At 40.5% G+C, this 26,793-nt stretch overlaps 1 protein-coding gene across 1 annotated transcript; it reads right to left on the bottom strand.

The window, feature by feature from the left end:
- On the bottom strand, positions 1 to 2,044 carry LOC135461474 (high-affinity lysophosphatidic acid receptor-like). Its single transcript, XM_064738594.1, has one exon. The coding sequence runs from the start codon at positions 2,000 to 2,002 to the stop codon at positions 1,067 to 1,069; it is 936 nt and encodes a 311-aa protein (XP_064594664.1). The 5' UTR covers positions 2,003 to 2,044; the 3' UTR covers positions 1 to 1,066.
- Positions 2,045 to 26,793: the final 24,749 nt, after the last annotated feature.

Here is a 26,793-nt window from a genome sequence, read left to right as displayed (position 1 = left end):
TAAAAGTTAACAAATCATTTGGATAAATATTACATAGACATGTACATATGTTGTGGACAAGGGCGCAATTATGCAGATCAAGAAAATGTCGGAGAAGCTGATGTAGAGAGACCAAATCATGCGGAATTCACAGCCAGAAAGTACATATTTGCCCTTTTCACACTTAATTATTCATATATGAACTCGAGGATTTGTAAACAGTTGGTTTGGGATAGCCCCTTTGACAAAGTCAAGTGACATAATAGATCAACTTGTCTAATCTGAGAAGCCGAAGTGATTTGTCTCTGCCGACGTCGTATAAATGAAAACATTTTTAACTAAGGCGTTAAATAACAATCAAATGAATATGTAAATCCAAGATCATGAAACAGACATCTGGGACATATATGGTCGTCTGCATCCTTTGTTTGAACTGTGATGTAACTTATTTACCTAGCTTATTTCTAAACATTCCACGTCATAGTAAAGGACAGGTTTGCGCAAAGTCATAGAACAGATATCAGAGAAATATAAAATAATACAGCATAGAGGGTAGAGCCAGAGAAGCGACGACATTGTGATACTTTCCAAATCTTCACACGTAACTGGTGAAATACAGCCTCTTGTCGAATTACCTCGTTTAGGAAATTACTCCAACTGTTCATGTAAGTGCTTAAAAAAGTACAAGTAGCAAAACACACCCCGCTTGACACCATGTCTTAAGCAGAATTAAGTAGAGAATAATTCAGTGATGTTAACTGCCATTTATTGGACGTCACTGGTGTAGAAGGAATCATGTCGTGTTGCTGAACATCTTACAGGCGCCTGAGTCTGTTGGCTTGCCCAAGCTTTCTTCTGGTGCATGGGTCTGATATATCATATGAACCAACAGGAAAAACGGCTGTATAATTTTGGCATGAAATTGATGCAAGGCGAAATCAAAGTTTACAGCAAGATTTGCATGTTACCACATAAACTCGTGTTCAAGTGTCAGTCGAATCATTTTGCGGCATATTTAAACTGGGCAGCAAAGTTTTTCATTCGAGGAACTGCATCCCATAATTTCAACAGCCTGCATATCCAATGATCAGACGGCCGACTGTTCTACATTTATACCTTGCGAATGAGTGGAGTACTCGTACATTGTGCTGGGGTTCACACGACGATTGATGCAGAATCCGCAACCTCTCGGGAAGAGCTTGGACGATTTGGGCAAAATGCTGATGCAGGCCTCTCGGAATTTCTTAATACGCCAGGCGTATATGAGGGGATTAAGAGCGCTGTTAAGATAACCTAGCCACAAAACTATAGAGGTCGTGTACGGATTAATCCTTAGTGAAAAGTTAAGCGCCAAAGTAGCGATTGAATATGGAGTCCAGCAACACAGAAACACAATATAGAGAATAAGAATAGTTTTGAAAGTTCTCGTCTTAAAGCTCATGTCGACATTGGGTTTTCCCGGAAGGCTAACTCCTGGTAGGCCAAGCTTACTTGCTTGAGTCACACTTATTCTGTTCGGGTGGTTCCGGATTCGCGTCTGGTTTTTCCGCACGGTTTTCAAGATGCAAAGATACGAGTAAGCCATGGTGAAAATCGGCAGGAAGAAGATTACCGTCATAGCGCAAGCGACATACGCTTTGTCGGCGATATTTCGGTGGACTTGTATGATGCATTGCGGATGGGCAGGGTAGTAATGGTAGTTGCCCCATCCCACGGCCGGAGGGAGGGCAAAAGTTAAGGAACACACCCAGGAAAAGACAATGAGCACTTTAGCTCGTGTTGGGTTCAGTTTGTCTCTTCTGCGCACTATAATGAAGTATCGATCCAGACTTATAGCTAACAAAATACACATTCCAGTACACACGAGGTACACATGAAGGAAAGCGACAATTTTACACAAGGTCTCACTCATCAACCACTCTCCCCTGAGCAAAGTAACCAATGAAAACGGCATGCATAACACGCTGAGCAGGATGTCGCTGGCGGCCATGTTGGCAAGAAGTAGATTAATGGCGGACCTCATGGTCGCCTTCCGGTAGACGATGAAGCAGACGACGGAATTTCCACACAGACTACTCACAATCATTAAGGTGATGAAAATTCCCATGGGAACTTTAAATCCAACTGCCATTGATCCATAGCTGATTGAGGAGTTGAGAGTTCCGTTCATCTGTGAGATTTTTATACACCAAACTCCACTCAGCGGTAGACACGCCGCTTCTCAGGTGATGCTATGGATTGGTTCTCTCTTGTAAGTAGTGTACCAGATATGTGATGGTTGTTTTGATGACATGAACAACCTCGACATATTTGGAAGAAAATCACATCACTTCTGCAAAAACAAAAACAATATCACGTATGTAAAATTGTAAAAATTTGTGTGAAGAATAGTCAAAAATATTTTACGCTGGCCAAGCTTCGAGGCGCATTTTTTTCCAGACTTTTTCAACCGAATTTAAAAGCACTCGAAATATTGGATTGCCCCGTGACGGTGTTTGACCATATTGTGGCCTTGGCATGACATCACATAAGGTTTCTGCCACTTAATACAGGAAGACGGCTAGACTTCCTGCATTCAAAATGCATATACGTAAGTCAAAAAGAACTGAAATGCATTCGCTGAATGTACCTTCCACTATTTCAAGTAAAACAACAGATCCCCGCAGAATTTAATGTTTAACTTTTTAAAAAGCAACTTATTCGGATGGAAAAGTTAAACAAAAAATAACTTGAACTATTCACCTGGACATGCACTGTCCAATGGTCTGTTCGTCTGACGTAGACCGATACATCATTTTGGCATTCTCTGTGCCATTCAGTCGAAGATGCATTAAAAAATCTCTAGTCTTCAGAAAATTAAATTTGAATGCAAGGGCTTCGAAGAATATTTATGAATGAAGAATCCAATTTGTAACAAAGTAACAAGTGTTAGTACAGGCTAACACTCGTCATAATACAAACATAGACGCGTGGTCTGATCTTAGCTTTGGATTGAAATGTATTTACAATCTGAGTGGTGTTTTATGCCGTACTCAAGAATGTTTCACTTATATTACGGCGGGCAGCATCATGATGGAAGGAAACCGGACAGAGCCGAGGGGAAAACCTACAACCATGACTGATTTGTAGAAATGTAGCTTACCATTTTTCTTTGTTGCAATCGATATTTAAGTAATTTCTAAGTAATTTGCAGGGTAAAATGACACCTGGAAAGCCGCGGTAAACTGCTGCAAAGTAATGCGATGTTGAAATGATGTATAGTAGATAGGTTGGGTATTTAGGCGTCAAAGCAGACATTCGTATACAGCTGTCAACCAAAATGGACGTGTCAATAATCGTAAGTCCAATTCTCAAAACAAAGCTCAACACAAACCACCAAAGAACTAAGAAAGTCTGTAAAGTACGAAATTAGGATCGATTCATACAAAGATAAGCGGTCAACAGTTTTTAGTCATGATGAAAAGACGCGCGGAATGTTCTAGACGGATGAATTATTTATTTTTTTATTTATTTATTTGATTGGTGTTTTACGCCGTACTCAAGAATATTTCACTTATACGACGGCGGCCAGCATTATGGTGGGTGGAAACCTGGCAGAGCCCGGGGGAAACCCACGACCATCCGCAGGTTGATGACAGACCCGGATGAATTAAGTGTCCGAATCGTTTACCATGGTGGCCGACGAATTAGTGTTTGTTGTTTTGGCAAAAATATCATGGAACAGTTGTATGTTTGTCATTATCAACTGAAACACAGGATGGACATTAAACTGTAGATAATAATTTATAACTGTTACAGACTTCAGGAGAAAAGTTAAAAGAACCAATACCGATTATCATTTTAAAATCAGTCCTTCATAACAAGAAAGATATTCTGTGCCACCGCATAGTTTTTCTCACAGAAAACGAAGCCTACATAATTGGGCTCCTGAGATGAAATGAACGATTATGAGTGTAGAGTTATATCTTTTGTTCCCAATGTAATTTTTTGTAATAAAGCCTATGCATTTCTCTTGTATTGACGGACGATAAACGTCAAAGAAAACTCCAAGGTAGATTTCAATTATAACAACGGACGACACGTTTTTAGATTACTTTACCTGCGTGCTTGTGGTGGTGTATGTGTGCAAATAATACCGCGAAAAACAGATATGGAAAACTCGACAGAGGAAACATGCAGATTAGAGAAGAAAAAATTGCCACAGAAAACTCAAAAAAAGGAAACCAGACCGAGAAAACTAGACAGAGAAAAGAAAAACGTGACAGCGGAAACTTATTAGAGAAATCTGACAGCGACAATTAGACAGAGAGAACCTCACAGAGAAACCAGGACAGTGAGGGGCAACCAGACAGAGAAGAGGTAACAGAAAAAACAAGCCTAAGCAAATGTGACAGAGAAAACTTATTAGAGAGAACGTGACGAAGAGAACCAGACAGAGAAAACCTGGTAGAGAAAATTCGATATAGAAAAACCCGAGATCGAGGAAACCTAAGACAGGAAACCAAGCAGATGAAACCTGACATAGGTTGGCCAAGGGACTGTACAAACTATACGCGTAGGCTGAGAACGTATACACTCTCGAAAAACAATGCAATATCGTCTTCGAAGCTCACCAGATACGTAGACAGAACAATATAGCTCGGTTATTCTCCTGATATCATTTACCGGTACCTAATAAAAGGTGAGTGGTTTCATTTTAAACAATTATCTTCCAAACATATTGCGTTTGATAGATTAAACAATTGAAATGTTTGTAAAATATAACTGAGGGTTGATAAGTTTATCAGGCGAATTGAATTATATCAAGGGGTCTGATCTGAGTAGACCATGTAACAACGTATACAGGTGTCTGGTGTATTATACCGAAAACAAGCCTATATACAGTGGCTACAAGGCCAATAAAAAACACCGAACTAGTTCACTCCGGCATAGCATCCACAAAGCACAAATAATGAATTGTCGGTCAGTTAAAAGTTTCGTGCGGGAATATGAGTTACTACCAAACCTCTTGGCGTGCTACAGGAGGATTGATGCATGTGCGTACAAACTGATCGCCGCCAAGATGAAATACCTAATATTTACAAGAACAAAAAAAAAATATGCATATATATATAAACAATATTCTTAAGAATACCCAGGTACATTATTACAATACTGCATCTAACTTCACATTCAGTGAGTTTATTGTCCTGTCTGTAATAATATATTACAACTATACTTAGTATAATTTATTTCTATTGCAAATTTGCCAAGTAACAGTGATTTCTTTTCTATCTTGGTTATAAAACTTATATTCTTTAAAAAAAACACTGGTTTGGATGAGGGATAATAATTATTGCCAAGTATTCTACAGAAAATCTGCGTCAGACAAATGCACAGTTGTATACTTGTTGTCCACCTCACTACCATAATACAATGTGGATATATTCTGTTACGCCGCGCATCACCATGCCATCTGTCAATTTCCGCACGAAATTCGATGATTCAAAGTTCTTCGTCGGATAAGGGAGGACAGTAACTGATTTGGTTAATTCATCGATAGGTGCGGTTGTAATCATCAACAAAGTGACCTCTGTTCTGTGAGAGCCATATAATGTATAGACATGTAAGCCGCACCTCCCCCCCCCCCCCGCTCCCACCACCAACAAAAAAAAAATGCCCACAACACCATATAATTCTTGTACGAGTAAACTAACTTCCAGAATTTATTTTTCAAAATCTTTTCTCCATCATATGTTACTTAGAAAGAAATTAAAGAAAAATGCGATTCGGAAGTCATTCTATTCAGAATGTATTACTGGTGTGTAAAATGTTTAAAACTGCTGACTATACTATTATGCCATAAAGCCTATTCAGCTGATTACGTATACTATCACAGCCCTGTCTTGTTCAATAAGCTTACCTTGAGCACTTCTGTCCTTCCTTGCTGGCTTTAATATACTATTGCAGGGCACCAAATAATTTGTCTAGTCGTAGTTATAGTCGTCTCAGGTATCAATTCCAAGTAGGCGTTTCCATGTGTCATCACTAATTAATCCACACAAGCATGAAACTAATAGAAACAGGACAAATTCTAACTCCATCCGCCATGTTTCAATGCATACTCCTCACAGTGAAGCGAATTGTATACGATTATCACTGCCTCTATTAGACAAGTTAGACCTTTTGACACGCATGTTAGTTAATTGTGTAGGATCGATCTCACTAGTAATGACATAGAGGGAACCAATAATCCACACTGATGAATGCTGTAGCGGTTCAGATGTTGTTGGTATTTGTCTTATATGTCTTATGGTGTCCTCTCAATTATGCAGGTACCTATGAGGGCGACACCATTCAATCACTTTAATCCTGTTTGATATTTAACGTGCCGAGCGAAGCTTGTTAAATGAATAAACCAATCAGGATTCTTTCCCCTAAACTCGGAGACGCCGCTACTATTTGGATCCGATTTCATTATGACGAGGGAGGAACCAGCAGTTGACAAAAGTACCAAACAGTTGAGTGTCATACAGAACAGTCCCAGTTAAGTGTCATATGGGACAGAGTCCCAGTTGAGTGTCATACGAGACAAAGTCTCACGAGACTCTTGTCTCAAATTATGATGCCAAAGCTCAATTGATTTAGTCTGGTATATAGTCCACTGTTATCCACTTTGATATCTCAGATAATATCTACTTGCATGGCACTGGAGCTGGATTCCCTGGTTTCGTGAGACTGGAGAGTCCCAGAGTTTTGGGACTGGGAAAAGTCTCATGAGACTCCTGCCTCAAATTATGGTACCAAGTTCAGTTGATTTATTCGGGTATATTTAGTCTCTGTGGTCCACTTTTGATATCTCAGACAAGTTCCACTTGTCTTCCCACCAAGTGTCAAATGTCTCTGAATTCTCAAATTGGATCACAAATCACTTTTTCCCGATACTGGGACTATTTCCCAATTCATGGTACAAAAATTTTCCCACTCTTAATAAAATAGCTACTTACTTGAGAATGCTTACCAGCAATTTGGTGTCAACTCTCGGCCAATTCCAAGGCCATCTGCACACGCTGAAAAGTCAGCCTATTTATAGATTTCCACATGGTGCAGGAGGAGCAATGAACCAAATCAGGAGACAAACAAGAGCAATTTTTGACAGTTTGTAAACACAGATGACACGCTGACGTCATCACGATCGTAACCAAGAAAAATAATGGCTTTGCTTTGGAGCCAAGATGTAAATGTCATTGTCTGAAAAGTCCATATTTTTATCCATATTACTCAAAAAGTATAACCAATTTCCACACCAGGGTATTAAATGATAAATTCCTTTTCAAACTGTGGTGGGAAAATCCTGGTCCGATTTCTAAAAGCCTGTAAGTGCGGGTTCTATAGACACCCTAATGACCATAAATGTACAAAAATGGCGGCAACACAAACTTCTGCTTTCGAGATTGAACCGAGGACAATGCATGTCGTATTTTATGGGTGAAACAAGAACGAAAATAGAAGGTAATATTTTCCAGATAAGGCAATGACATAGAATTTCGTAATTTTTACGTTATCATCACTCCATTGCTGAAAAATACTTATAATTATCCCAAATATGTAGGAACGCCGATACAACAACAATAATATCACTCGTCCATGAAACAGATAAACGTAAGTTTAAAACTTCCTACGAGAATAAATAAACGCTTTATTGGCAAATATTGACTTTGTAAATTAATTGGTATGGCCTCAGATAACGATCTTAACAAAACTTACGTGAAAATTCATAAGAAATGAATATATGAAACTTCCCTACGTTAAATTTATTTCTTAAATCCTACTTTCTTAAATTCCGCTACAATATATATATAAAAAATCTCAAACAATTAAAGAATAGATTCAACAAGATGTACAAAATATACTATTAATGTCAGTAGTTATCTCCCTTGTATGGGCTGTGAGGAGTATACACTCAAATATGACGGTTGGAGTTAGAATTCATCCAGTTTCCACTAGTCTCATGCTTCTGTAGATTTACCAGTGGTGACACAAGGGAAAACCTGCTGGAATTGATGCTGCGAGACACTATGGCCAAGGACATACAAATTATTTGGTGCCCAGCAGTGGTATATTAAAGCCAGAAAGGAAAGTACAGAGGTGTTCAAGGTAAGCTTATGGAACAATACAGGGCTGTGATAGTATACGTAATCACAGCCTACAGAGCCACGCTGTGATAGTATACGTAATCACAGCCTGCAAAGCCACGCTGTGAAAGCATAGGTGATCACAGACTACAGAGCTACGCTGTGATAGTATATGTAATCACAGCCTACAGAGCTACGCTGTGATAGTATAGGTAATCACAGCCTACAGAGCTACGCTGTGATAGTATACCCTAATCACAGCCTACAGAGCTACGCTGTGGTAGTATAGGTAATCACAGCCTACAGAGCTACGCTGTGATAGCATAGGTGATCACAGCCTACAGAGCTACGTTGTGATAGTATAGGTAATCACAGCCTACAGCGCTACGCTGTGGTAGTATAGGTGGATCACAGCCTACAGAGCTACGCTGTGACAGTATAGGTAATCACAGCCTACAAAAGCCACGTTGTGATAGTATACCCTAATCACAGCCTACAGAGCTACGCTGTTATAGTATAGGTGATCACAGCCTACACAGCTACGCTGTGATAGTATAGGTGATCACAGCGTACATAGCTACGCTGTGATAGTATACGTAACCACAGCTCTACGGGCCTAAAAGCGAATACACTATCTATGCACATGTGGCAGTAAGCCAGAAGTGATGCATTTTATCACCTCGATCATACCTCTTACCTTACTGGAGCGTAAAAACATTGGTTGGCACATACATACAAGGGATTGAACATGGACTGCAGTTTGAACTGGAAACTTAATTATCATTAGTTCATGCTTGGCCTTCCATAGATTCCTAGTGTTTGTAGAAACTTTGCAACTCCATCTCTTGGCAAGCGCAGATAAGGTTGCTATGACGCCGTGTGAGCTAGACAACTGTTACAGTGACTAAGCATTAGTTTATATGGAATTGCCAAAGACGTTTCTCGTTACGGACAAATGACTTTTTGACCAATAGGATTGCGTTCGCATGTAGCCAGATCGTGCTTTGGATGGATAAAGACTTTGCGTCTGGAGGAATCTCAGCAACCTGTTGAGATGAAGTGGATTCACCCTGGCTCTGCTACATGTACCTCCCATTATGCAGACATGGTCTTTTCTTTCGAGAGAATATAGTCTTAAAGGTGTGGAAAACATAAAAATTACATACAAATTACAAACTCCATTTGGAAGAGTGTGAAAAGTTGTAAATATGATTTATTAATATATTCAAAAATTCAGATTAAATCCATGTGTTTGGATATAGGTAACGAATTTACTTTCAAATAAATTTATTACAAATGCATCACATCCTATTTTAGAACATTATTATGCAAATACAATACTCTCTAAAAACGATTGTGTGCAAATTTGCACATCCGCAGTGACTTGTGTATCAGCAGTACACACATATATATACAACTCACTGTGGATGTGTTCCATGAATTACACAATTTGTGTACTGCTGGTACACAAAATTAGGTGGATGTGCATTTTTGTCACAACACTGTGTACCAGTGGTACACAGTAGTTTTTAGAGAGTATTTTCCAAATTGTGATCAAAATACATCAACATTTGGTGTAAGTTTCGTGTCATCGTCGGATTTGTCAATAAACATCCATAAAAGCCTGTCGGAGACAATGTCTTTACTTAGCAACTGTCTAACAATTCCACAAACAAAACATCGACTAAGAACTAAAAATATCCTGTTGCAATTGACGTCACAGATTCGAAGTCGTATGCTTCACACCAATTCTTCTCTACCGTTGAGTCTATAACATGAGAACATTAGGCTTGCGAGTACACCATCCACTGCTGTTTTATTTCTGAATATAATAAAGCAGTCATTTACGTTTTGTCATTGTCTCACCAACTGACGACTGAGGATTTAGGTCTATATATATTTCCTTGGGTTCACAATTAATATTTTCCCAATTCAGCCCACATTCTATAACAGCATGGGTTAAATTGCTTCCGATATGAGAATGGCAAGGTTTAAAATCAGAACAAAAAGAAACAAGACGTTTAAAATAAAAGCTGCAAAGTAAATTAAACATGGTTTGCATATATAACATCCTAATGTTTTAAAAGTTTCTTTTTAAAATAGGTCCCCCCCGCCCCGTGGCCTATAGGTTGGCGTGCTAGCGTAACACAATGACACAGGAGCTTCTCACCAGTGCGATCGCTTTACCGTCTCACGAGGGAAGATCTGTCATCAACCCACGGATGGTCGTAGGTTCCCCTCCGGCACTCTACGATTCCTCCTACTGTAATACTAGACACGGTCGCATAAATGTTTGGCGCCAACACAAATCAAAAAAATACATAAATATTTCATTTCGCATCGCCATCGTTCAAAGTTGCATCTGGTGACCAGTCAAATTGCTCGATATACATGGCCATTTGTTTCTGGATAGGTAGATCATGTCAGATCCAGTGATATTAAAATTAATGTATATATGGCTAGGCGTTAATGGCCTGTAACGTCATCTCTTAGCTGTGCATGTTTGCACAAGTATCCTCTTCAGCATTAATAAATTAAGAGACGAATTCTCTCTATGCATAGATTCTCATTTCACCATCTGTAGAACGAACTACACGCTTGCGTCGTGAAATTGATAAGACCCTTTATATCTTGGCCATGCCTGCATCTAACGATGTCATTCCTACGACTGTGCCCTCACAGAGAGGTTCGAATACATAAAGGGCTTCACGAACAGAAATTAGACCTACCAGTACATACAAAGAGCAGAATCACATATATAACGGGAAACCACTGACTGGCTAAGACAACACGACACCAGAAAGATGAGAAAGATGGGCGTGCATTGAAAATACACGCTCCTGTCATCACTCATATGACAATACTGATACTGTGACTGTAATAAGAGATTGATTAAACAATTAAGGTACACAAACCGATAGAAATGGCTTTGCTGGAGTGTACTATGCCTGCTGGCCTTGGTGACATGAGGCATGCTATACATAGATCAGGAGGCCATATGGTGTATTGTTTACTATGACTGAGAGTGAAGCTATGCCCACTAGTATAGGGCATATACTGCGGTGTGATTTACGCTGTAACTAGTATAGGACATATATCGCTGTGTGATTTACGCTGTAACTAGTATAGGGCATATCCTGCGATGTGATTTACGCTGTAACTAGTATAGGGCATATACCGCTGTGTGATTTACGCTGTAACTAGTACAGGGCATTTACCGCTGTGTGATTTACGCTGTAACTAGTATAGGGCATATACTGCTGTGTGATTTACGCTGTAACTAGTATAGGGCATATATCGCTGTGTGATTTACGCTGTAACTAGTATAGGGCATATCCTGCGGTGTGATTTACGCTGTAACCAGTATAGGGCATATACCGCCGTGTGATTTACGCTGTAACTAGTATAGGGCATATCCTTCGGTGTGATTTACGCTGTAACCAGTATAGGGCATAAACCGCTGTGTGATTTACGCTGTAACTAGTATAGGGCATATCCTGCGGTGTGATTTACGCTGTAACCAGTATAGGGCATATACCGCCGTGTGATTTACGCTGTAACTAGTATAGGGCATATCCTTCGGTGTGATTTACGCTGTAACTAGTATAGGGCATTTACCGCCCTATATTTACCGCCTGTGTGATTTTACGCTGAATTAGAATTCACATGTCACCACTCTGAGCCTGTCGTACTAAAACGCCACGCATCTTGTCGGACGTTTTATATTTTATCTCTCTAAACATTGGAATTCCAATCCAAGAGATATTTTACAGCTCATACTGACACCTCCAAATTATATTATCTGAGAAGAAACTCTCTGTAGTTACACTTGTATGACTTGTCAAACGACCAAATATGGATAAATTAACCAATGAAACTATATAGTAAATACGAGCTATGAAAAGCACGTGTAGCCCCGTGCACAGCCTTGAAAGCTGGAAGTTTGCTGTTTTTTTTGGCGAAATCCGCCTATTCGATTTATATATTTATTTTCTGGATTGGTGTTTTATGCCGTACTCAAGAATATTTCACTTATACAACGGCGGCCAGCATTATGGTGGGAGGATACCGGGCATAGTCCGGGGGGAAACCCAAGACCATCCGCAGGTTAGTCTGTTCGATAAGAAATTCGAAACACAGAGAATAATTAGTAAGAGATTCAGGGTAACGCTATGACAGCTGCAACCAAACGTACATAGCTTCACGTACACCAACCGAAAGTTGATTTCTGATTCTTTCGCCAGACATGATTGTGGTGAACCAAGAAAATAGCTGAAATTTACTATCATAGCCCAAAAAGGCCGGGGGTCCAGGGGCCGCCTAGGCCCCGGAAGCTAGAAAAATCTGCGGAAAACAGGTAAATTAATCGAAACTGAACAAAGAAAAAGCGGAATTCCGCTAAAAAGCGGGAAAAAAATCATGTCTGTTTCGCCCAAATGATTCTGAGGACGAAGACTTATTTATTTTTTCGCCTGTCATGATATTATTTATTTACTGGATTAGTGCTTTATGCCGTAAAGAAGATTATTTCACTTGTACGACGACTTCCAGCATTATGGTAGGAGGTAGAGCCCGGGGGAAACCCACGACCATCCGCAGGTTGTCGATAGACCTTCCCACGTACGGTCGGAGAGGTAGCCAGCATGAACTGGACTTGAACTCCCAGTTACCGCATTGGTGAGAGACTCCTGGGCCATTTCACCGCGCTGGCGTGCTAACCAACAGTGAATTATCATCACACATGTACATCCCATACATTGCTTCGTTTACTACCTCATATGCACATGATAAGAGTTGATAATGGAAACACGAACACTGTATAAGAGTTAGGTTAAGCCAAATTGGGCTCCGTTCCACAAAGTATATTTTTACTACTACATGGAGACACGTGTTTTCTTAGGGCCTACAATCAACTTAGCCTACAACTACTATCTTTTATCACAACATTTTTATGTTTTTATACGGCTATCTCGAATAGCAATAAATCATACTATAAAATAAATCATAATCTGAATACATACCATACCTTGCAATGTTGTAGCTCTCGTTGTCATTGTTTCGCAGTCGCAATGGCCAGGTCAAATAAACAGAATTTTACCGTGTCCTTGGCAAGTCAAACGAACCATCTGCATTAGGAGGAAAATGAAATCGATGTTGTTTCAAGGACCGACTGGAGCATTGATCGGGTGTTGTCTCACTAATGACAGATCAAATCAAATCCCGCCAGGTGCCAGGTGCGAATACATCCTGAGTTCGAGTTCACACCACGCGCCCTAAAACAATCGCTGTCTAATTATATGGCAGGACAAAGCCTAGCAAGTAGCAGACACCTTGTCGATATAACAACACTCCCGTGGCACAGTGGACGACAGGAGATCGAGGAGACCGCGAAAAGCCGCTTGGAAACGGACTCAGCAAGTCTGGATGACCGATTACTCGCTGTTTTCCTCTACGTAGCGCACCTGTCATTTCTCACCGAGAACGCCTGGCCGTTGCACGCATGCCTTAAAAACCGTTATGTGACTTGTTGTTGTCTGGATTATATCCTAACGGTAGGTGGTCTAACGAACTAGACTAAAGTGCTTCCGCATCGGCAGACGTTTCTGTCCGCTGGCCCACGGGATGGCTTCACCTGCGATTCTACCGTCATAGGACAATCGAACAATTCTGTAGAATAACATTGCGCTGCGGGGTGTATGTGGTATGTAGCAGGCGGCAGAGCGGGTTATAAGGTCCACGTGCAAAACCATGACAACGCTGTTGTGGAGGTAATAACCTTTCTACCGGTAGCCTACACACACGCAGGGGAGCACTATTAAAACACCGGAAAACACGCTGTCAGTGTAGTGGAGATACTAAACAGACAGGTTAATTAGGTTTATTTATTTTTATTTATCTATTTGATTGGTGTTTTAGGCCGTACTCAAGAATATTTCACTTATACGACGGCGGCCAGCATTATGGTGGCAGGAAAACGGACTGAGCCCGGGGGAAACCCACGGCCATCCGCAGGTTGCTAGCTGCAGACCTTTAATTAAATTTAGGGACGACAAATACCCAGTGTAAATCTTCCCCTTGACAATAGCAATATCACCTCTTCATCTTCACAATGGCAACCTTCCCTCTACACCTTCACCATGGCAACCTCACCTTCACAATGGTGACCTCACCTTTTCACCTTCACAATGACAACTTCACGTCCTAGTCTTTGCGACCTCTGAACTTTAAACGAGTAGGACGTTAAATAACGATCGTTAGATGGAATCCTCACCTGCTCACCTTTACTCAATAACCGACCAAATCATCGTATGCTTGAAAAGAACGCTAGTATACGTTAAACAATAGTCATGGGTGATACAACTTTATATTCTCAACATTTGCAATGTCAAACTTACCGTCCATCAATGCTATACCTTTCCATCAGCATCTTTGTAATCATGTCGATGCATGTCTTTCGCTTTCGCGCAGTGTTTTCGCATGATAGTCTTCTCAGCCTTTGCACTAGCGTGAATTTGCCCCTTAACTTCGCCATACGTATAACCTTCACATTCTCACTGTGACAACTTATCTTTTCTTGTTCGCCCACCAACGTTTCATCATCATTTTCGATAATAACTAGCTCGTAACTGCAACTCCACCTTTGCATTCTCTGACAAAATTATTTACAGCTTAACCTTTTGTGTAAACCTCTACACTTCCAGAGAGGTACGCGAACCATGCTCTCTTCGACGCATCTTTTTATATCGGTTTTGAGTTTGTTAAGACGGTGTTTTCGCTGAATCGAGGTGGCTCTATTATAGGGCCTTTTACAAGTAGCCGAACTCTCAATACATCATATGTGAATATAACTGACAATGTTTGAAAACGGAACATTTGGTCTGGCAGCACCGTTCTTGAACCAGTCCACTTTCGCAGACCTTCGTGCGCACATTCTCCCTGAATGTAAATATGCATCCCGTGAAGCCGTTTTATATACATTGGCCTATATTAGTCCCAGCTTGAAGCTGGGCACAGCGTATTTTTTAAACAGAAATTTTTTCGTAGTTAAAATTCCCTCATAGTTACTAAAAACTAACATGTTATATGTAACTTTAGCAATGTTAAGTCCAACTTTTTGACGGTGTTTGAGGAGAAAAGGCATTTATAATGTTAGGAAAGTTAACGCTTTGCAAAATGCTTTGAAAATGTTATAATTTGTCACTATATATCTGATCTGAAATTAACATTTTTTTTTGTTGTGCTCCGCATTATGTAAATGTTAAAAAGCTTGTAATCCTTAACATTATTTTACAACCTGCAAACTAATTAATGTATCATTATACCCAGCGTAACATTTTAAGATCATATTTAACAACAATAAAATTACTGTACCATTTTAACATTGCTCCCACTATGATGCTGGCCACCGTCGTGTATGAGTGAAATATTCTGGAGTTTAAAGTATAAAACAAATCATGATAAATAAATAAATAAATAAAGAGAAAATGCGTGTATTTATTTTGCGTTTTAAGAGAGTAAGCATTGTAAACTAGCATTTTCGTGATGACCAGTGAAGGCAATCACAGAGGAAAAGAGGCAACTAATGACGCTAAATGATTCCCTGCTGTATCATTTAGCGCGATAGGACGATGCAACGAAACGATGCACTGGGGCATTGGAATGATGATGGGAAGGAGACTTCTGTCCAAATTAGATCAAATAATGGATGGAAGATATAGTGGTTTATTGCCATTAGCACTGTTACAGCAATAATGTAAACCTGGAGGCCATTACATCACAGTGAGTTTATGTGTTTTTTCCCGTTTCGATATAATTACAACGGCATATATACACTTCACGTAGAAAAATCAGGAACAAAGTTTAAAGCATGCTATATAAAACAACAAAACATCAGTGTGATGTTAACTGTACATTAAATAACCGATTACCACTATACTTGGTACGTTCATGGAATTTTCTGGAGAAATGTGTGTATATAGAGTTCAGAATAGGGTCCACATAGAATCAAAGTAACTGTATAAGCAGTATGTAAACATGTATGCACCGGTATATGAACATTGAAAAATCTATATACGCAATGCCTCTGAGTTGTAAAAAACGTGTAGATGTTTATAGCCAAGAGAAAACCGTTTGTAAGGCCGCGAAACCAAGTCACGCGGTTTGATTTGCTTACGTTTGACCAGAAACAAATGGCACATATCCGGACAAATCTATGATTTACTGAGAACAGCGTGGCTTACTCCGCTTGGATTTTTGAAACGTCGTGACGTCATTCATCTGACCGTCAAAGACGTCTAAAAAAACTGCTACATTTATAAAACCACGGATAATTGGCACCACCACTGATGTTACGACGTTCTCAAAACACAAGAGCGTTAAGCGAATAAATATTTTTCACAAAGAATACTGCCACAATCTGGTAAAATAACAGAAGCCTATTAGCAACAAATTCTGCGGAAGCGTTGCAGTTCACATTTAAACATTGTGATATTAGATTCAAAAGCTGAGAATCGGATTGGATTGCTTTTCGAGGTCTTGCGGTTAGGTCATTACTTCGGTCACATAAACCCACGTTTTTTCTTCTTTGTTTTATAGGCTAATAAAGGCTACACTTTAGCTATTGTTGCATCATATTTGTATAGTAAGTCACACTAGTCACTCAAAATGCCTGACGTTTGTCATTGAGCGTCAGTGTTGAATTAAGGCTGTATGCAACGTGCCCTTTAACGTGTAAAATTACTGTAAAGGTCGAGGGCCTGATCTGTAGAGAAAAAACAATAAGTCTGTCAGTGTTATCTTGAAATGTGCCTATTATTAGAACATATCTGTCAGAGAGCTGCATTATAAATTATCTTCTAGCATTGTTATCCCTTGATTAGTTGTCGAGTTAGCTTTGCTTTTAGCGACCTGTGTCAACAGTGTCGCGTTGTGTGGCTAGACGCGAAAATGGAAACGAACGGGTGGATGTCTGGCCATATTACAGGAGGGCACTTTAAAGAATTTACATCCAACACCTGCAACTACGAATTAACATTAGAGCATATATATCAGCCCTGCACTTGTGCATACTAGGTGTATGCTTTAGCCGCAAAGGTTTCACCCTTTCTAAAGAGAAAAAAAAATAAAATAAAAAATAACACCATCGCACTGTGAATAAAGAGCGTCCGCATTGCAGGCAAAAGTTATATCCCCAGTCATTGTAACATTGTAACATTGTAACATTGGTAATCTAGGTAATCTTGTTACTTTCTCGATTAAAGATCAGCATAACGGGATTCATAAAGACCACATACTGTATGACGCTCAGATGAAGCAACGCCATAGATCAACTGGAATCAGGCTGTGAAGGTCTCGTATGTGCGCGTTATTTAAGCATGTATTATGTTTAACTATAGGTTTTACGTACTATACACATATCATCGTATTATGTTATGTAGACCCAGTTTCCTCTCACCATAATGCATTCTGGCCACAGACGTATAAGTGAAATATTCTTGAGTACGGCGTAAAACACTAATCAAACATATTTATTTATTTGTTTACGCCGTACTCAAGAATATTTTGCTTTAATATACGAGGAAATCGGGATCAAATAAATATATAAAATAAAAAACAATATTGAATGGACCATATATATGACTGCAAGGTGCGCACCATATACGACACATGCATGCTGCGGGCTATACGTATATGACGCGGCACGATGTGAACTATGTGCATGTTTATTACAGCAGCGTGTGCACACACACGCGCACACATACGTACTATACCACAAACTAGTTGCACACGATATAAGCTGCATGTTACGCATTATATTGTTACAAACCCCGTCTTTAAACAGTGTACTTTAAATTTTTTTTCTTTTTTTTTATTTGTCATTGTTTGACCTACATTTTTCCATCTGTGTATGTTATAGCCTGCACTGTAATTCAGTCGAGCGTGCTCGAGTGTTTATGAGTTTAGTGTCTTGTAAATGGAGTGTACATTCTGGAAATTATATGTATTTCCAGAATTTTCTTTTATGTTAGTCTATAAATATGAGAGACGGAGTTGTGAAGCTCGCAGTCACTCAGTCAAGTCCACTTGTGAGCAGTCAGTTATTCAAGTCCCCTTGAAAGCAGCCATTTAATCAAGTCCACTTGAGAGCAGTCACATTTAATGTCATCCACAGTGAAGTATTTTGCTGGGTTTGAAGATATCGGCTTTCACGCCATTCGACATTCGTCATTTGTACTCCATTTTCTGTATAGAGCACTTGATGAGCTTGTGTTTCGCCATGTGCTATTTTTTTGAGAATTTATTTTGAAGTTTGTATCGCTTATTGTCTCTTTGTGTGATTACGTACAATTCATCCAAGTTTACCCTGAAAGTGACTTTGTGTATGTTGCCGAGGAGTGAAACATACATCGACCGCTCGGTGCTACTGTCAAGCCGTCCTCCCTGAGAAGTTATACATTCACAGGCAGATGGGGAATGAATCACTTATCGGACTGTCATCCGTAGATTGATGAATTCATCTTAACTGTGGATTCTGTATTTACGTGAAATGACTCGCGACCTGAGAGTTGAAAAAGCCAGTTGTTTCTCATCTTTACTCCCCAGTAGTGTTACCCTTACAATATACATGTACGCGCGTATATATATGGTAGCACTGTGCGCACAAAATTTTAGTAGAATTTAAGCATTTTATATCATTTCTGTGCTAATGCAAAGTTAACCATCAACATGGGTATGTCATTTTATCCTCTTTATCTTATGACAAGTACGTATCACCATAAGCAATCGTCTGCGGAATGTAGTCTTCGCAATCAAGTTTCTCTGAGCGTGATATATTTGCTGAATGACATGCGGCTTTCTGTCAGGAGATTTATAGACGTATACCTGACGAGGTGCGGTGCATTCTCCTTCGACCTATTCAGTTACCTCTACTCACGGATGTATCTGATCGTCGTCATATACATGAACTCATCCTAAGCACCGTATAAAACATCAGTCAAATTTATTTATTTATTTATTTGATTGGTGTTTTACGCCGTCCTCAAGAATATTTCACTTATACGACGCCGTCCAGCATTATGGTGGGAGGAAGCCGGGCAGAGCCCTGGGAGAAACCCACGACCATTCGCAGCTGGATGGCAGACCTTTCAACATACGGCCGGAGAGGAAGCCAGCATGAGCTGGACTTGAACTCACAGCGACCGCATTGGTGAGAGACTCCTGGGTCATTACCTCAGTCAAATTAATATACGTGCATGTACATATGTAGGACAAAATTTATTGGCAGGCATTTTATTGCATGTAAGTGTGCAAAGAGAGCTACACATTCACTGTAAAGATTCTGAAAGGAAAATGCACGACGTTAATAGAAAAGGGGAAACGTCTCATATGTTGTAACACGAGATTGTAGCGCTCGGACCGGAAATCTTCCACATCAATGCACATTATATATAGTGACTCGTAGATAGGTCTGTCAGCTTGTTGGGTGTAGTTGCTTCGAAGCAAATCCGAGACAGCACCGTAATGAGAATTTCGTCTTTGATGTAGACCTGTGTCAATCCGTCTCATGTAGCCTCATGGATGAATCCGATGTATACATGTATTTATTTTATTAGGTTTATATTAATGGGACGTTGGTCACGTGCACGAAATCATATGTCAGGGGATTATTATTTGTAGAATATAATACCTAATACCTGTGGAGATGTATAATGAGCTATAACTCAATTACACATGTAACGCACACCGACACTGACATGAGCGGATTTCACATTGCCAGCAGTATAATTAGGATGATGTTAGATAACGTGATTTACATACATTTATGATTGAATATAAAGCCTTATTAAGTTCATATTCATTGAAGGATACATGTTTATCTATTATTCATCCTATAAACTATGAACTATTACTCTGCTTTGCACATATAGCAATACACGTGAATGAGTTAATGCATAAGGTATTGCCATCACTGACATTTTGTTTAACATTGCTTTCCCTGTTATTGGACGCCGATGCCGACGCTCAGGGTATGGAATAAGCTAAGAAGATGTTACAAAATGTTTGCGAAAATTTATTTTGACAAAACCTAATGTACCATGCCGATGGAGTTCCTAAAGATAATAGGCTTTTGGGAAACGAGTTTTTTTTCTTGTTGGAGAAGGAACAAAGAAAACTTGCCAAAAACAATTTTTCTCATGTTTCTATACATGTAGTACTTCATAATCAGGTTAATTAAAACACTTTTCTTATTTCTCTTCCTAATCAAGAGGCAATGGAAAAATGTCGCTTATATGGACAGCACTACTGTTGGCCTAATACAGTATATTTTAATATAACATTTTGCTTTTTGATTATTGAAAAGATTCTTGTTTGAAGTATATATGAATATAATCCTAATAAATTTCTTGGAGCATTGGACAGTTTTGGTCCATGGAAAATAACACATACACTGAATCCGCAATGCTTGCTCAGTTATAACTTTCCAAAATTTGGAGATTTTGACGCCTTTGTTCACTAAAGTAAGCACCATTCACATATTTTAAAACATGAACATTGTCAATGTATACAGACACATCTACAGACCGTGTATGAAACAGAGTTGTATACAGACATCTATACAGACCGTGTATGAAACATGGAGTTGTATACAGACACATCTACAGACCGTGTATGAAACAGAGTTGTATACAGACATCTATACAGACCGTGTATGAAACATGGAGTTGTATACAGACACATCTACAGACCGTGTATGAAACATGGAGTTGTATGCAGACACATCTACAGACCGAGTATGAAACATGGAGTTGTATACAGACACATATACAGGCGGTGTATGAAACATGGAGATGTATGCAGACACATCTACAGACCGGGTATGAAACATGGAGTTGTATACAGACACATCCGAGTATGAAACATTGAGTTGTATACAGACACATCTACATACCGTGTATGAAACAGAGTTGTATACAGACATCTCTACAGACTGTGTATGAAACATGGAGTTGTATACAGACACACATACAGACTGTGTATGAAACATAGAGTTGTATGCAGAGACATATACACACCATGTATGAAATATGGAGTTGTATACAGACACACATACAGACTGTGTATGAAACATGGAGTTGTATGCACGTACATGTACACAGAAAGCACAACTGAGCTTTTTTGCTTAACGACAAATTAAAAACTATAGCATGATACGACTGAATTTGGAAACTGGGTACTGATTAAATTTACGCCCCAACACACCAATTCTTTTTCTCTTCCTGGCTTCAGTGAAAACTGCTAACTGCTTCTAGTTCTCCTGTCCCTGGTGGATTATGTTGAACGTTGATTTTGAAATTAGGCTTGAAAGCATTAACCTGGGGTGTTGATTTAGGCTGATAATTATGGTGTATAGATTTTTTTAAAAAGATGTCTGCATATAAATTAATTCTACCTGGAGTACAAGGATTTCTGTGAACTCCTGGCCAAGAACTAGAAAAGCGAATTAATTGGCGTAAGTTTAGTGTCCTAGAAATCCAATTAATTTTCTGCCCTCGTCTTCCTTGATAAATGTTGACTGCTTCTAGTGCTCAAGTCTCAGTTCCTTGGTAGCATATGTTGAACGTTGATTTTGGCATTAAGTTTGAAAGCAATGGCCCGGAAAATCCATCATGGCTAACGATTATACAAGTTGTGTATGAAGTTTTTTTTAAAGATGCCAACATTATACAATTATTGCATGTTTCAGAATGGAACATCGTGATTTGTAGGCCCGAGACAGGTGATGTACAACGAGCCAACACTATTTACGTTTCCATACGTGAATGGGTTAGAGTAGGGAAGCAGGGACTGTCAAAACAGCGGTTCTCAAAGCCGACGGCAGATGTGACGTAATACAAAACAAAGAGGGGGGCTACCTAAGACGCGACCAAAAATAATGAGACGTGGCACGTTTATTGTGCTACATTGCATCTGTTTCTTTAAAGACGTCATAGCGTGAAACGCTGAACCTCACGTGACGCGATATTATCCAACGCGGGGACGATAAATTTACCTGAAGTATGATAAATAAAATTAATTCTATATGGAGTACTACGATTTCTGTGAACCCATGGCCAAGAACTAGGGAGAAAAAAACAAACAAACACTGGCGTAAGTTTATTATCCTAACAGCCTACGTGCATGTCTATAAAAGGATCCGCACAAGATACCAAATATGCACAGTCGTCGAAACCCATACAGTAGTAACTTGACCAGAAATCAACAGTTTGACATACACGTCCCAGTAAACTGGGACTTGTATTTTGTTATGTATGTGTATATGCCATAGTAAAGCTGTAACACACTGATCTGTTAACCATGAAGATATCTTAGCGCTCGATTTTGTCTGTGTTTTGACTACAATATAAATCTATTGGATCTGGACATGCAATTACTGTTTACCTAGCAAACAATCTGCCGTGAAAAAGATTCAAATGCAGGCCTATAGCTGTGTTCGCAGTCGATCAGATAATGACTTTTATTGGGGAATTGGTGCTTCTGAGATTGCAAGTCAAGTATTACAATGTCGTCAGACCTAGGTTTATCGAGCGATTGATCCAGCCAATGACATAAATTGTGGTAAGAATACAGAGACATCGACCTAAATGTGTCACTTTCTGATTGTTTTTCATGAATGTTTATACATGACTGAAACTTTTTCATGTGGTGTAGCTCAAAGCATCAGTTAATCAATATAGGCCTATATTTACGATCATTTCAGGGATAATGGTCCTTTGTCTCATAAGGTATAAGCCTAAAGCCATGTACACAGTGAAGTCACGACAGCCTTCACACGTAGTTATGTGGGTATGTACGCCCATAAGCTTTCCTATAAGCCACCTATAAAATTTCTCATTTGATTGGTGGTTCACTTCACACTCTGGAGTATTTCACTTTTAACGACGGCGGTCAGAATTATGGTGGAAGGAGACCCACGACAATCCGAAGATTGTTGACAGACCTTCCCACGTATATGGCCTGAGAGGAAACCAGCATGAACGGGACTTGAACTCACAGCGATCGCATTGGTTACACATTTTGAAGTCACACCAACCATAACATGTACAGTTATATAACTATGTGCATCTGAGCTTTAAAAAAATTTATTCATTTGATTGGTGTTTTACTTAATACTCCATGCTGGCTTCCTCTCCGGTCGTAAGCGGGAAGGTGTGCAGCACCCTGCGGATGATCGTGGGTTTTCTCCGGGCTCTTCCCGGTTTCTTACCACCATAATTCTGGCCTCCGTCATATAAGTGAAATATTCTTGAGTACGGCGTAAAACACCAATCAAAAAAATAAATAAAATTACTTATTACGTATTTCACTTATACGACGGCGGTCAGCTTTATGGTGAAGAACCCGGGGGAAGCCCACGACAATCCACAGGTTGCTCAAAGACCTTCCCGCTTACGACCGGAGAGGAAGCCAGCATGAGCTGGACTTGAACTCCTGGGTCATTGCACCGCGCTGGCTTGCTAACCACCATGGCCACGGAGGCTTGTCGCTTAAAAAAAATGACAGATGTCGTGGGCCGTGGCCGAGTGGTGAAGATGCACCCCTTTCAGTCACTAGAACACAAGAGGTGCAGGTTAGAATCGGGCACAGGACAGACAATTTCTTGCTGACGACGTTGATATAGCGGTTTGCGCAGTTTCCACTTTGCCCCACCAATAAGGTGTGCATATCTGTACACCACACGGGGGGAATGCACAAGTGGTGTACTTTAATTCCGAAAAACGAAAGCTTCATTTTCACTCAATATTTCAGCATTTTATTATGACATCACCGGGAGTGACATAAAATGGGCAACAACAACATATGTCCAGGACCAGGAAATGTAGGCTTAACAGATCTAAATAAACAAGAATCAGTAAAATCAAAACGTAGTTGTAGTGTACAGTGGACATAAGAAGCAAGAACAACATGAAATCAATGGTCTAGACCGGGTATGAAAACCCATGGTGACAAATATATGTAGGAACGGGGGCCTCCGTGGCTCAGATGGTCAGCGCGCTTGCGCAGCGGAATAACCCAGAGGCCTCTCACCAATGCGGTCGCTGTGAGTTCAAGTCTTCCTCTCCGGCCTTAAGTGGGAAGGTTTGCCAGCTACCTGCAGATCGTCGTTGGTTCCCCCGGTTTTCTTCCACCATAATGCTGGCCGAAGTAGTATCAGTGAAATATTCTTGAGTACGGCGTAAAACAGCAATCAAACAAATAAATAAATAAATACATGTAGGAACAAAACAAAAGAAAATAAGATCATTTAATCAGACTTAGTAAACACTAAAGAAAAAAAGGAGATATGTTACATGACATGGCATATACGTAAGGGGTTTCACTGCAGGACAAGTACAGCGATAACAAAATGCTGAAATATTGAGTCAAAAAGTTTTTTTATTTTTCGGAGTAACACTACTTGTGTATTACGTGAAACTTATTAGTGGGTCTACTGGATTTTGGAACAAATCGGAAATTTCGCCAGTAACTTGTCAAAGGTACGCCAAAGTGTTTTTTTTTTTTTTGTTTTTGTTTTTTTTTTTTCAACCATTAAACTGACTGTGATTCTTTGAGCTGGAATTTGTGTTTGTATACATGTACTGTGTCTTCTTGTGGCAGGGCGAGTGCATGCCACCAAAACGATGCCGCCACTGAAGAATCATGCCGACGACACCAGACAGGGCACCCAACCGAGTCACATTATACTGACACTGAGCCAACCACTCGTGTTTTCCTTGTTCTAACCTCTCAGCTGAGCGCCAAAGAAACCAGCAACAAGTACCATTTCTTAAAGTCTTTGGTATTACACAGCTCGGGTTTGACCCCAGGTCTCCCGACTTCCAGGCGGGCGCTCTGTGGAATTTATTGACTGTGGACTTAAACAATAATCAAACATATACATAAATAAATAAACATGGCAGAGGTTGCATGTAATGTGAGATTTGGTGCCGACTTCCCTGGCCGAGGTGATTTCTTCACACCACAATCCTGGCCGCCGTCGTACAAGTGAAATATTCAGATTACGGTGTATAACATCAATCAAATAAATAAATAAATTTGTTGCCCATGTTGGTCGTGCTATAGGTATTTTGATTTTCGTTCACACATTACATATATCTGTTTCAACGAGAAGTTCAACGAAAAGTAAGTTCAGGTAAGGAATCAGATCTTCAGGGCACAGAAAAAAACTCATCGGACATCTAATAACAGATTAAATAATGATTTTGATATACAGTCGCAAGGCTGATGTGTTAGTGAACAACGACCCCCCCCCCCCCCCCCCCCTCCCCCACCTCCCGCGCCACACGTACCTTGCAAAGCACTAGGTACCTAACAAATCACCACAACTCGCCAGGTACCTGACAAATCACAGCAACTCTCCATGCAGGTACCTGACAAAATCACCACAACTCGCCAGGTACCTGACAAATCACCACAACTCGCCAGCTACCTGACAAACCATCACAACCCGCCAGGTACCTGACAGACCATCACAACCCGCCAGGTACCTGACAGACCATCACAACTCGCCAGGTACCTGACAGACCATCACAACTCGCCAGGTACCTGACAGACCATCACAACCCGCCAGGTACCTGACAAACCATCACAACTCGCCAGGTACCTGACAGGCCATCACAACCCGCCAGGTACCTGACAAACCACCACAACCCGCCAGGTACCTGACAGACCATCACAACCCGCCAGGTACCTGACAAATTACCACAACTCGCCAGGTACCTGACAGACCATCACAACTCGCCAGGTACCTGACAGACCATCACAACCCGCCAGGTACCTGACAAACCATCACAACTCGCCAGGTACCTGACAGGCCATCACAACCCGCCAGGTACCTGACAAACCATCACAACCCGCCAGGTACCTGACAAATTACCACAACTCGCCACGTACCTGACAGACCATCACAACTCGCCAGGTACCTGACAAACCATCACAACCCGCCAGGTACCTGACAAATTACCACAACTCGCCAGGTACCTGACAGACCATCACAACTCGCCAGGTACCTGACAAACCATCACAACCCGCCAGGTACCTGACAAACCATCACAACCCGCCAGGTACCTGACAAATCACAGCAACTCTCCATGCAGGTACCTGACAAAATCACCACAACTCGCCAGGTACCTGACAAATCACCACAACTCGCCAGGTACCTGACAAACCATCACAACCCGCCAGGTACCTGACAAACCATCACAACCCGCCAGGTACCTGACAAATCACAGCAACTCTCCATGCAGGTACCTGACAAAATCACCACAACTCGCCAGGTACCTGACAAATCACCACAACTCGCCAGGTACCTGACAAACCATCACAACCCGCCAGGTACCTGACAGACCACCACAACCCGCCAGGTACCTGACAGACCATCACAACTCGCCAGGTACCTGACAAACCATCACAACCCGCCAGGTACCTGAGAAACCACAACTCGCCAGATACACGTACCAAGCAAACCACCCCAACTCGCCAGGTTTCTGACAAACCACCACAACCCGCCAGGTACCTGACAAACCATCACAACCCGCCAGGTACCTGACAAACCATCACAACCCGCCAGGTACCTGACAAACCATCACAACTCGCCAGGTACCTGACAAACCATCACAACCCGCCAGGTACCTGACAAATT

The sequence above is a fragment of the Liolophura sinensis genome, chromosome 1 (genome assembly GCF_032854445.1).
Source record: "Liolophura sinensis isolate JHLJ2023 chromosome 1, CUHK_Ljap_v2, whole genome shotgun sequence".
Lineage (NCBI taxonomy): Eukaryota > Metazoa > Mollusca > Polyplacophora > Chitonida > Chitonidae > Liolophura > Liolophura sinensis.
This window is presented reverse-complemented; position numbering and strand designations above follow the sequence as displayed.

Bases quoted from the DNA above. Each gene is read 5' to 3' on its own strand.
- LOC135461474 (XM_064738594.1), bottom strand. From the start codon at position 2,002: ATGAGGTCCGCCATTAATCTACTTCTTGCCAACATGGCCGCCAGCGAC.